Source organism: Candoia aspera, chromosome 2 (genome assembly GCF_035149785.1).
Source record: "Candoia aspera isolate rCanAsp1 chromosome 2, rCanAsp1.hap2, whole genome shotgun sequence".
Taxonomy (NCBI): domain Eukaryota; kingdom Metazoa; phylum Chordata; class Lepidosauria; order Squamata; family Boidae; genus Candoia; species Candoia aspera.
In genome coordinates, this window is record NC_086154.1 from 237,999,163 (window position 1) to 238,012,979 (window position 13,817).

General features: G+C 44.2%; 1 protein-coding gene across 1 annotated transcript; it reads left to right on the plus strand.

The window, feature by feature from the left end:
• Nucleotides 1-210: 210 nt before the first annotated feature.
• HTR1A (5-hydroxytryptamine receptor 1A) lies at nucleotides 211-1,542 on the plus strand. The gene has a single exon (XM_063296658.1). It carries the CDS (start codon nucleotides 211-213, stop codon nucleotides 1,540-1,542), a length of 1,332 nt encoding a protein of 443 aa, XP_063152728.1.
• Nucleotides 1,543-13,817: the final 12,275 nt, after the last annotated feature.

The window sequence follows — 13,817 nt, forward strand, 5'->3', positions numbered from 1 at the left end:
GCGCTGCCACTGGGGCCGGGACTGGCCCGAGGAGCTGGGCGTCGCGAGCCCGGCCGCTGCCTCGCCCTAGCTCGCTGAGGGGCACGTGATCCCGGCAGGCGGCCGCCCCCCGCCTGTCCCGTCGGGGGGCCATGGTGACCCTCGGGAGGAGCTGCCCGCCGCTGCCGGAGCCGGAGTGAAGGCGCCACTTTCTTGCCCGCCCCTCTCGCCATGGAGCTGTCCAACGGCACGGCGGCGGCCGGCCTCAGCGAGCCGACCGGCGCCCCAACGCCGCCGCCCTCGGCGTCCCCGGCGGCGGCGGCCAGCCTGGGCTATCAGCTGGCCACGCCGGTGGTGCTGGGCGCGCTGATCCTCTTCGCCGTGCTGGGCAACGCGTGCGTGATCGCGGCCATCGCCCTGGAGCGCTCCCTGCAGACGGTGGCCAACTATCTGATCGGCTCACTGGCCGTCACCGACCTGATGGTCTCGGTGCTGGTGCTGCCCATGGCCGCCCTCTACCAGGTGCTGGGCAAGTGGACGCTGGGCCAGGTGATGTGCGACCTCTTCATCGCGCTCGACGTGCTGTGCTGCACCTCGTCCATCCTGCACCTGTGCGCCATCGCCCTGGACCGCTACTGGGCCATCACCGACCCCATCGACTACGTCAATAAGCGGACGCCCCGCCGGGCCGCCGCCCTCATCAGCCTCACCTGGCTGATCGGCTTCCTCATCTCCATCCCGCCCATGCTGGGCTGGCGGACGCCCGAGGACCGCTCCGACCCCAACGCCTGCACCATCAGCAAGGACCCGGGCTACACCATCTACTCCACCTTCGGCGCCTTCTACATCCCGCTTCTGCTCATGCTGGTCCTCTACGGGCGGATCTTCAAGGCGGCCCGCTTCCGCATCCGCAAGACGGTCCGCAAAGCCGACAAGAAGCAGCAGCCGCTGCCGCCCGCAGCACCGGCGGAGAAGGTGGCCGACACTTGTCTGTCCCAGTCGCCAGCCAGACGGACCAACGGCGGTCCCCAGCAGCAGCTGCGGCAGCAGCAGGCAGCGGCGGCCAAGGGCAGGAGGAGCGCGGCGGAGCCCAAGGGGGCGCCCTGCGTCAACGGGGCCCTCCGGCCGAGCGAAGACGGCTGGGTCGCTGCCTCGGCACTGGAGCTGCGAGAGGTGACGCCGTCCAACTCGACCAAGAGCCGCATGCTGCCCCTGCCCAACCACCCGCTCCCCGACGCCGGCTCGCCGGCCCCGGAGCGCAAGAACGAGGCCAAAAGCGCCGAGGCCAAGCGCAAGATGGCCCTGGCCCGCGAGCGGAAGACGGTCAAGACGCTGGGCATCATCATGGGCACCTTCATCTTCTGCTGGCTGCCTTTCTTCATCGTGGCGCTGGTGCTGCCCTTTTGCGAGGCCGGCTGCTCCATGCCGGCCTGGCTGGGCGCCGTTATCAACTGGCTGGGCTACTCCAACTCGCTGCTCAACCCGGTCATCTATGCCTACTTCAACAAGGATTTCCAAAGTGCTTTCCAGAAGATCGTCAGGTGCAAGTTCTGCGCGCCCTGAGACGGGGCGGACGGCGGCCGAGCTAGCCGGGAAGGCGGCGCCAGACTGTGGCCGGCGCTCCGCTGCTCCATCAACTTCGGCTCCAGTGACTTGCGCGAGGCCGAGCCTGTTCTGTTGGCGGGGCTTCCTGCCCTCTTTCTGCAAGACCGGAGCTTCCCGCCCCGTTTTCGAGAGCTCCTTAGCTTGTGGTGGGAAGGGGGGGCGTCCTCGGGGTCGCCGCCTGGCTGGAGGCTCCTCGCGGCCTTGGGGTCAGAACACGAACCAGGCTAGCGCGGGTCGAGGGCGAGGTCTCTGACCCTGCGCTCTTTGCTCCTTCGGCCGCTCCGCCTGTTCCTTTCTGAGCTACTTCTCCAGCAAGAGGGCTCTGGAAGGTAGGACCGTCGGGTGCAAAGGCTGACTGTCCGTTTGATTTGTGTCTGTCGCTCCCGGCCTCGACTCTTTCTCAGAGTTTACTCTTGACTCCATCTTGGGAATCTGACTCTGGAGACCGGGGCGGAGGTGGGGGGGCGGGGGTGATATAGACTCGGGGGGGGGGCGGTTTCGGGGGTAGGATGGGATGCAGCATTGAAACTGACAAGGGAAAGAAAGCCAAGCGCCCCCCTTCTCCGGGGAACCCGCCCGAATTTAAACCACAATAAAAGCCACCCTATGCATTAAAAGAAACATCCGTTCATCACGCCTGATTCTTCCACTCTCGGATTAACCGCAAAGAAAGCAACAAGCGGCCGCAGCGAAGATTTTGGCCGAGTAAGTCGGAACTCTGAAAGGCAGCGAAGCCACCCCCTCCCGGGGTGCCGGGAGCCTGGAGGCAGCCTTGCTGTCGGCGCGGGCATTCCGACGGGGCAGGAAGGAGGGACGGGCTGTCTTGCCCCATCGCCATCCCGGGAAGGTCTTCTTGACTTGGTACCTGCGCCTGCCCGTAGCGCGGGCCCTGCGGAGCCTCCTTCCCCCAGCTTCGCTTTGGGTTTGGGAGTTCTTTTCAAAAGGAAGGGGGGGTGCATAAGTGAGCGGGTGTTGGGAGGGAGGAAACAATTCATTCCTATGCCCCTTTGCTCAAAAGTCAGTCTGCGCCCTGTTGGGGGGCTTCCAGAGCGCCATTGCGGCCGAACCCCAGGGCTTTCCCGAGAATCAGCAAGGGCGGCTGGGATCGCCGCCTTAAGCAGAAAAGATGCCTGACGGTCCGGGGCAAACAAACCCCCGCGGACTCAGCATGGAAGGAGCGGCAAGTTTCCTGGCCTCACCTAACTCTTCGGGCACAGGTTGGAGAAGGAGAAAAGAAGCAGAGCAATGTGGGATTGCATTGAGAGGATCATACTGGGGAGTGAGAAGGGCAGACAAATAGCTGGGTACTTCATTCAAGCCCCCCTGATCAATTGGACAAAAGAAAAGAAAAAAGAAAAGAAACTCCAGCAGGAATAAAGCAGCTTCTGCAGAGGATCCTGCCCTGAGGTTTCCTTTGGAAACAGACCAAAGGCAGTTCTGCATCACTGGTTTCTCCTACATGTTTGGAGGAGAGACTTGTGAGCCAAAATAGCAATTATAAATTTGGTCCTGATAAAAGTAAGGCCTTCTCCTCCCTTAATTTTTTGGTTTTCTAAACCGGGTGGAACCAGTTTGTGGTTCTCTGCTCTATGGTCCTGGTATACACAGAGGCCCAGGGCTGCCCACAGCACTTTCCCTTGCTAGCTGCAGATCTGTAGCCACTTACTACTAAGCAGACTGAATGAATTTGATAACATGCCATGTGTGTCCAGCATGGAAATATAGATAGATGTTAAAGCACTAGCTCAGAAATAGCACTACAAAGTTTCATCAGATATTCCATCCAAATCCAGATGAGTACATCCTATTTAAAGTCATTAGAAACAACTGATATGTTTTATCGTAAAAATGTGGCCGCAAACAACAAAATTGCAGTGCAGATTCTGAAAGCAACCCACAAGTCCTTAATCTCTGATTTTGTAGCCCCATAGAACCCCTTTGAAAATGTGTGGGTTAATAAACAGGAGGATAGTTTGTGATCCACAGGTTCTAGCAACAATCTATCACACACAAGTTTATTTATTAAGCACATTTAAATTTTTTAAGCACACTGTAACTCACTAACCAAAGGATCCCATCATAAAAAAACAACAACTATTAGACAAGGCTAGGAACGATCTCCAAATCCTTCCTTCAGTGCCCTCAGCAAAAATCCAATTCTTCCATTCAGTCATCACAATCTCTTGCCGGGGGAATCAGCAGCGCTGCCCACTACCGTTATGAATGGAGCTTGTGCTGGAGCTTGGAAGTGTTCTCAAGGCATTCCAAGGAATATCTGCTAGTTTGTGTTCCAGGCAGTTGTTCCTTCCGTTCTGTAGTACATCCAAATGCCAGCATAAACTTAGGAGCAATGAGGTCATGGAACGTGCAGAGCTGTGTGCATAGAATCAGACCTTTGATCTGCGTGGTCCAAACGGTCAATCCTGACTAAAAGCAGCTAGCTAGGATTTCAAGCAGCTTTATGCCAACCCCCACCTCCCCCAGCCCGATTTTGCCAGAATATGGGGCTTCTGCAGGAAGAAAAGAATGCTCACTTTCAAGCAGGAAAGGTGATGGATCTTAAGTAATTAAGGATGTAAGTAACAATGAATTCATATTTGGAAGTTAGAGGAATCTCGGTACATTTGCTTCCATGGAAAAGCTTTTAGAATGCTTCTTATAGAGGCACAATACGTAACAGTTGCATGCACAGATACATGCACATTGCTAACTCAGAATATTTTTAGGAAGACTTCATAAAGCAAGAGACTGAACATTTTCTAGCTTGTCCTAGAAAAACAGAAAGAGATCTGTGGTTCTTTTCATATAATTCTTTGAGGAATATTCTAGCTGTTTAAAGATTAAATGAGTAGAAGAGTAAAAATGTGACTCAATTACATTTGAGGCCCCAAAGACAACTTCTCCCCCAGACTGCTTTCTCAGTGGGATATCCCTTTTTCTTAGCTCTCAGACTCACTGACCAGGTTCATTTTGGTTTCACAAACAAAACTGCTGTGTTTGTGAAACCAGACTATGTAGCTTGTAAACAATAGTTTACAGCTTGATGCGCTGGCTAAGATCCATCAGAATGGGGTTTATTCAGCAACTGAGGGTGAAGTGAACCATGGCTATGTTTCTGATGGGGAAATATGAATTTCCATTGACATTTTGATTGTTGTGTAGAAAGTAGGAGCCTGAGTACCACAGATGCATATTGAATTGAAGCTGCTTTTGTCATCAGAAGTCAGAAGTCACAACTTTTTATTTTCAGCATATTTTAGGACCATCAGATCCAGGCTGCACAAATCAGGGCAACAATTAGACAGCAGCAGGGAGTTGAGTTTTCTGCATTCCTTTGCTAGCATCTGGAGTTTCGCAGCCCAGATCTGGTAACCCTGCATTTGTTAATAATGTTGTTCTCTAATTCATTCTTATTAATTCTTAGATACTAAGAATTTTTTAAAGTGAGAACACAATCTCTTCCTTATTCACAACTGAGTTTTAGTTCAAATGTAGCACGTAATTGGTATGAAGATGCATTGGCATCTCCATAGAGCAATGGAAAACTTCAGCATGAATTCCTAAGCAACTGCCAGCCTGTAGTCTAGATAGCTCAGTGATCTGAAAACCCATTCCTAGGGTTCAAACTTTTCTTTTTTCCTTTAATTTTGCCAGCTGTCAGCTTCACCACTAAAATCTCTCTCCCCCCCACTTTTTTTTTAAAAGAAGCAATAATATTGATGTTTCTCTACAGCAAGGTAGTATTACCATATAAGATATGTGTTTTTCACTTGGCTCTGTAGCTAAGTGGCTAAAATTCAAATAATAGAACAGATGTAATTTCTTATCTATTTAAAGCTACAGGCCTAAACCTTCTACTAAGGAGTAAGCCCCATTGGATACAATAAATCTAATCTTTTCAAGACACAGTTCAGAGGAACGTGCTGCTAATCTTTTCTACATGTAAATATAACATCATCCGAGTCCTCGGTTTTGTAAGACAGATAGAATCACATTCCAAGTTAAGACCATCTTTATTCCTGGAAATAGATAGAATTGTTCACTGACATCATATGGAAGATACTTCATTTTTTAAATAATGTGCTCAGGAGAGAATATAATTGCCTAAGTACAACCTCCAAATTTGCATATAAAATGAATGTAAACATTACTAAGGTTTGCTTTGCCTATTTTATAGAGAGAATCACCATCCAGTCAAGAGTGCACGCTATCAACATTTTCTTATTTTTACAGTAAATATACTGAGTGGTCAGTTGACAGACTATATGACTACAGTATGGAGTTTAGAGGAAAGTAAACCTTATATAGTTTTGCAATACAATTTAAAAAATGCCATATTTTACCTGGATGCTGATTTATTCCATGATTCAAATTGTACAAGCCTTCATGATTTTTGCATTGCGTCTGAAGAGGGAAGTTAGTTTAACTGAAGATTTGTCAAAAAAGCCAGGATTAAACAATGTTTAATACTCCTGGCTTATGAATCAGTTATATTTTACCAGAATTCTCTCAATGCAAATATAGACTTCAAATGGAGGTAGATTCTTATGCAGCAACCACTTGTAAGAGAACTGTTGAAGTCTCTTTGACAAAAGCAATCTAAGACATTTTAAAATTGAAATAGAGCTCTCTTCTACTTGGCCCCAAGCTTCTAAAAGTTGTGCTGCTCCATTCAGATCCACATTTTTTGCTATCATCGTCTCCACCACTCATGGTACAACCTGAAATGTTTATCTGATCCCTGCTGCCTGATCCTGCTGGGTGTACAGCTCAGATTTGCTCTGAATAACAGCTTTGTAGGGTTCAATCTAAAATTCCCAACCTGTTGTTTTCCATAAGTATTGGACTTAAACTCTTGTAATTACTCCCATAGCAGCTGGGAATTATAGGAGTTGAAATTCAAAATATATGGCAAGCACCAAGTTAGGGAAGACTGATTTAGTCTTTTAACAGCACACTTTTATCCACAGCTACTCAGATACAAGTTCAGTGGGGCTTACTCTGCGTAAAATATAGGATTACAGCCTAAATTGGTTTATTAATGTATTCATTTAAAAAATCTATATCCTATCTTATCCTATCCCATGGGCTCATCATGAATTCTGTTTTTTTGAGTCACATATGGGAAATCCGAAGAATCGAAACCTTACTGTGCTCAACATGGAGTGCTTCAGATGTTTTGAGACTATAATTCCCAGAACTTCCAGCCAGCATGTTAAAAGGAATTCTAGGAGTTAAAAACCCTGAACAAATTGTGAAGTTTCGAAGAAATCTTTGGAGGGCGCTAAGCTAGGAGAACTGTTTTAGAAATCTTTTAATTTGGGACTGCTCTTTGGATGTCATGGATTAAGAGGCAAGTCCCACTTAAAGTAATGCTAAACACTGATGCTTTAGAGCCTGTTTGGTGTAGTGGTTAAGGCACCAGGCTAGAAACCTGGAGACTGGGAGTTCTAGTCCTGCCTTAGGCACAAAGCCAGCTGGGTGACCTTGGGCCAGTCACACTCTCTCAGCCCTAGGAAGGAGGCAGTGGCAAACCACTTCAGAAAGTGTTGCCAAGAAAACTTCAGGGATTAGTTGCCAGGAGTTGCCAGGAGTCAGCACTGACTTGGAAGCACCAAAATAAAACTAAAAATGTTTTAGATAGGATTGGCCATTTTTGTTCTAAAATTTTCTTATATTTCTTCCCTTAATATTTCCCAGGCATTCCTGCATGTTTTTCTTTTCCAGCTTGCCTCATTCTCTTTTATAATGCAATCATGCCCTACTTGAAATCACTTGTCTCAAGAATAGGATGATAAGTATTAATCCAAGTCAGACAATCAATTTTGAAATTGCGTTTTATGACTCCTTGGCTTCAGGCCCAAGTACACTGACTTGGAAGGCTGGTCTGTTGCAGTCAGTTGAACTTGCTTCCAAGTGTGTGTTTACACTCCAGCTGTTTGTTTCATAGATGCTGTTGAAATTATTTTACAATAATAGACAAGGAGTGTGTCTGCGTGCATACGCATACTCATGTTTGCAGTCACTTTCAAATGCTCAAAAGTCTGTCACAGAAAGAAAATACATAGGGCTGTGAATTTAACAGGGTTCACTTTCTGACTGCAGAATCAGCTAGGCAATGATACAAGATGTAAATGGATTTTTTTCTCTAGAATCATAACTAGCCTGGGTTAAGTAAGGCTACTATTGTTTCAGTGGAAGGGGTTTTTGCATAAATGACCAGAATTTGAGCTCATAGGATCCTCTTCAGAATCAGGGCTCCTAGGAGTATGACACAATGCAACCCCAGGTTTCATACAGGGTATGGATTGGGACCTAATTTGACCTCCCCAAGCCTAACTCCAGATTTGACAGGGATGTGAATATTTTTGCACTATTCAACAGTCTGAAATCTTTGTGATGTTCATCTTTAATCTCATGCTTGAGTCAAAAGGTGATGATTCTGCTTAATCCGAAACAATTTGTGCTTCCTAGAGATGAAGGGAATGTTAATCTGTGATTTATGTGAATGTATATGCCCACTTAGGAGCTGAAGCTGCTTACTATGTTCGATGACAAAGGTAATTTTAATATGCTCTAAAATTAATTTTCTGATCAAAATGGATGGCACTTTCTCAATTAAAGTGAACTTGGATTTCATTTTTCCCTCCCTCCTTTCTTTCATTATATTGTCTTAGACATTTGTTTTGGTGATGGTTTTATTTTTTTTGAAAATTAAAGCAGACTGTTTTTCAACTGCAGAAAGAAATATGAACATGCTGTGTTGAAGCAACAGTATTATATCACAGGTTATACACAGGGATGCAGAGTACTTTACAAATGCACCCATAAGGTCTGCATAACTGGTGGATGATATTGTTGTAACACATGACTGTTACAGATGAGAAATCTTATGTCTTTATTTCTTTAAATATACAACATATACTCAGTTCTATTTAAATTAATCTTGGAAAGCAGTAAATTCTCCCCCCCCCTTCTTTCTTTGAGATAATTTCTTTCTCTCTCTTCTTTCTTGTGTCACACTCTGGATCCGGGGTGTCTGCAGGGTGTGGTCCAAAAAGTCAAGATGACAGCTGTGATGGTGTGATTGAAGCTCCAGCTGATGCACATACAAAATGTACCGAGCTTCAATCACACCATCAGAACTGCTGTGTGGACTTTTTGGACCATGCCTTGTGAACACCCATGGATGCATACTAAATACAATTATATAACACTAATATTACTGGGTTAGAACTGGGTTTATTTTCATGGAAGTTAGGAACATAAGTAGATTAGTTAGTTGGCAAGAAATGGACTTCCTGTTCTTCCTAAATAATACTTTTGCAGCATCTGGCACTGACTAAGAAAGGATGGAATGCTGTGAAGTATATATAGTTTGGGCTAATATCCTACTCAGTACACACACAAAGATGCATTTGTGTGAATCTCTTATGTGTTTTGCTTAAGGGAGACACATCTACTTGATTATCCCTTCCATTTTGATTTTTTACAGCTAATTAAGTTTCTTTTGAAAAGTGTTGTGAGTGTTTCATCTTGAATGGAGGAAACTTAAAAGGACAGAAGAGCTTCATGTACAGTTTAACTCTTAACTGATATTCCCAGGGGAGGCTATATATAAGCTATTGGTGGATTCAATCACTAATATCTCTTCAAAGAAGGAGAAGTAGAAATCACTGTTCTGTTTTAATCACATGTTTGTCTCACATAATTGCCTTTTTTAAAAAAAAAAAGTGAGTTATGGATTCTGAATGGCCAAATGACACATTGTTGATGTAAATTATTTTGATATTATTTTAAATGCTGGTTTCCCCTGAAAAAGAACAGAAAATTATTATTTGGTGCTGAATGCTCCCCTGGTGCTTCCAGATGTGCTGAATATTTACTGTATAGGTTTGAACTTTGAGAGTTAGCATATTTTACTGGGAAAGCCCCTTAGGGAAGTCTGTTTACTAGACATACTGGTGTAGCTCTTTTTTTTTTTTGGTCCACAGGGACTGTGGGGGCACTGCAATTCTGGAATGGGGGGGGGGAGAATTCTCAGTGTTCCACCAAAAGGCCATTTCCAGGACAATTACCACTCTGACTGGAAATGTTGGAACTTGTAGTCCTAATTCTTTTGGAAGCTGCTAGGTTGGGTAAGGCTGCTAATAAGAATTGGCAATTTGGCTTTGATTAATGTTTAAAAATAAATCCACAGTCCCCTGGCAGCTTTATTTAACATTACTTTTGTTGTTGTTGATGATGATGATGGTATAGTTCAGGCAATCCATTGAAGATTCGTGTATTTTAACAAATGTGCACACAAAAATGCATTGTGGGAAATGCAAGGAGATCCATTAGATGCTTCTATTCATTCTTTTCTGAAGAGCAGGATATTGGGCGCATGAATCCAGAGACATAATTAAATCTGAGCTTGAGGGCCAAAAGCTAGAAGATCTCTTCATTTTGGCAGATTTGTCAAATGCACATTATAGGTTTCATGATTTGCATTTAAGGGGTGATTTGGAAGTTGGAATCAATACGTCTTAAGTGTCCTGATATCTAAGAACTCAGCGATATGTTTTAAGTGTTCAGCTATTTGGTACAGAACCCAACAATGAGGATAGATCTTTATTTTTTTTTAAAAAGTGTGTTAATCAGTAGTAATCTTTACTACTCTGATGCTTCAGCAACCATTATTGATCTCTTGAATATTAGAACCCTGTTTTCCAAATAATTGAATGTATGTTTTAAGGGTTGGGTTCCTCTTACTTCAAACTCCTTGGAAATTATTGAAGAGAACCTTGATAGTTACATATGCCAGTTTTCTACTCTGCAAAATCTCACACAGAACATCCACAGAAAATGAGCTCTGGTGCCAGGGACTTGACTTTCCCAAATAGCATTCCTTCTTATGCTCAAAATCACTTTTGAAACTGAGGGGCCTCCAAAGCAGATGGTGATACAGTTGGAAAAGCACAATTCAAAGAAAACAATTTGGGGTGCCACACCGGGCATGCCCAAACCCTGAAGTAGCATGGTGCAGCTAAGTAGCCCTTGGGAGCTCAGCTAAAGAGGAGTAATTAAAAGAGGTGGATATATTTAGCTTGGAGAAGAGAAGATTTGGGCCATATGCATGTCATCACCATTTCTACTCCCAACTCCTCAGAAATCAGCATGAAGCAAAAGTCATCACAGTCATGATTGTCTTCACAGTTGTTGACCTCAAAATGTAGAGGTTAAATGCTATCTTGAGACAAAGAAGAATTCCTGCCAATGGAAGATTGGAAGCTGAATGAAGTGAATGGCTGTTAATTGAAAATCCTCTCCTGCCAAGAGTTCAATGCTATGTATATCTTATTGGGAATATACCCCATTCAACAGACTTACATTAAGTCCCAAAGAGTCCAGTACGGCATATTCCCAAATAAGCTTTTATAGTATGTAGCATTAGTTGATTAATTTATATTCTATCTTCCAATCAGTTTATCGGACATGCCATTTATAATAATAATGTTAAAAGATGGGTTATGATTATTACAATTAAAACTATATACGTCATAGAAGACCAGGAGAATAAAAGCTAATTGTATGGAACAGGCAAATTTCCAAGGCCTGAGAAGTGCTTCTGAAAAGAAGCCAGTGATAGGACCACAACCACAAAGGCTATAAGAAGCATGCAAATGTGTGCTCTGCATTTTTGGCCCAAATGGTGCTCAAGGTGGCTAACAATTAACAAAAGATAAACATGGAGTTATAATTAGAATGTAGAACAAATAAATGAAAATTACACTAATTAATATATCAGTAACAAAGAACTAGCTAGTATCCAATCAGTTAAAGCTTACTTCAGGAAAAAAAGAGATTAAAAATGGATGTGAATACAGATGTATCTTTCATGGATGTTCATAGCACCTCCAATGATGTCCGAAAATGAAAGGAAGCCTCAATAGAAGAGCAAAGTCATGGGCAGGTCCCTGGGAGAAGAGGGACTATAATCTTTAAACTTTTTTTTTGAATCAAGGGCTGCATGGAGGGCTTTTTAGAATGTGTGAGAGTCAACATGCAGATAGGATACCTTGTTCTTAAAATCAGTCCTTTTTTTTTCATGTACCATAACTGGAACATTAAATTAAATTTAGTTTTATTTGCAAAAAAACCCAGAGGCAGCTGAGAACAGAATTGGGTACCATGCACAAAAACCCGAGGAGGGTAGGAAACAAAAGCCACAGGAATAATAACCTTAAACTGAGTATAGAAACAATTTGGTAGCCAGTAAAATAGATATAAATTGTCCAAATCTTTTCCAAACTCCAAACCACAAGCTTAACCCTGGTAGCCATACTCTGTACCACTGAAATTTCCAGACTACAAGTAGTCCTCGCTTAAGGACCACAAGAGGGACTGGAATTTTGGTTGCTAAGCAAGGCACCACATGACCAGACCCGATTTTATGACCATTTTTGCACCAGTCATAAAGTGAATTGCAATGGTCATAAAGTGAATCTATTGTTTCCAATTGATTTTTCGGGTCAGAAGCTGGTCGGGAAGGTCACAAATCATGATCATGTGACTGTGAGATGCCACAAATGGTTGTAAATGCATGCCGGTTGCCAAGCGCCCAAATCATGATCACGTGGGGGCGGTCACAAAGGTAATAATTTTGAGGGTGGGTGGCTAGTAACATTTTTAGCCCCATTGTATCTCTGAACCATCATTAAATGAACAGTCTTTAAATGAGGACTCCCTTCTAGTATAAAGCATAACAGAAGAAACAGACCCTTCTGGGAGAAAGAGGTTAAAATAGCTTGCTCTCCCATTAAGAGGCAGAGTGGAAGGAGACTGGGACAGTAACTGATCATGTATATTTTTGCATAGCAACATTTTGTCATTTCATCATCCAGTTTCTCTACCAGTCACTTGAGAATAGTTTTCAGCTCTTCAGAGATTTGTGTTATTAAGTCAACTAAATAATTAAGTGAATAACTAAACTGATGAATGCATTCTCCCATTCCCTCCATAAAAATTATGAACAAAAAACTGGAAGAGCACAAAAAAACCCAGCACAGATTTCTGTTGTATAGTACTTGATTAATCATTTATAATGGTTCTTGAGCATCTCTTCAATATTAAGGATTTCCATCTTTTTGGATTGTCTTTTGTTTCCCCTAATACTTCTTTTAGGTGACAGCTGGAGCATAGCCAGTACTTAAGAAGGTGGCAGTAGCCACCAGTACAAGACCAGACTGGAGTTTTGTTTTTTTTTTAAATGTTCAAACATGTCCAATTAGCTCAGGGTTGAACTATGGAGTGTTGGTGCTCTCTGAGCTTGGTTGTGTTCTTGCAGATGTTTCATTAACTAACTAGATAGCGTCATCAGACCAAGACAAATCCAAAAAGGCTAGGGAATTCCTGGAAGCTTGGCATTCAGACAAATCAGCCATCAACAGAGACATAGAGATAAACCATATTTACACACCTTTCAAAAGAGACAATAAAAAAGCTAAGAAGGAAACAAAAAGACCAGAACACATCCTCTCCAGTAGCCTATACCTAGATAAGCAGGGATTAACACCAGACAAACAATCAAGCAGAAAACAATTCCCTAATCAAGGAATTGAGGGAATGTTATTCAAGGCAAAACTGAAATACTTTGGCCACATAATGAGAAGACAGGACAACCTGGAGAAGATGCTGATGCTAGGGAGAGTGGAAGGCAAAAGGAAGAGGGGCCGACCAAGGGCAAGATGGATGGATGATATTCTAGAGGTGACGGACTCATCCCTGGGGGAGCTGGGGGTGTTGACAACCGACAGGAAGCTCTGGCATGGGCTGGTCCATGAAGTCACAAAGAGTCGGAAGCGACTAAATGAATAAACAACAACAACAACAATCAAGGAATTACCAAGGAGAAAACCACACAACCACTGGCAGGGCAAGCTACTGTTTATAAACAGGGAGCAAACCCCACACTCACTCGCACTGATGATGTTACCTAGTCGGGTAATGAAACATCTGCAAGCAAACAACCAAGCTCAGAGAGCACCAAGGACTCCATATTAATTTTATCATTAGGAAGAGTAAGACAGGCCCCAGAGGTTGGAGACAGGTGGCAGCAATCTTAAGCCTTTCCTGCTGAATTTTGTGGACATTCCTGTCCTCTAGTTTCTTTGTCTTATTGGTGGGGCTGCTTGCATGTTGCTGGCCTATTCTGGCAATCTCAAATAGTCGTGACTCCTTGGCTTCAGGCC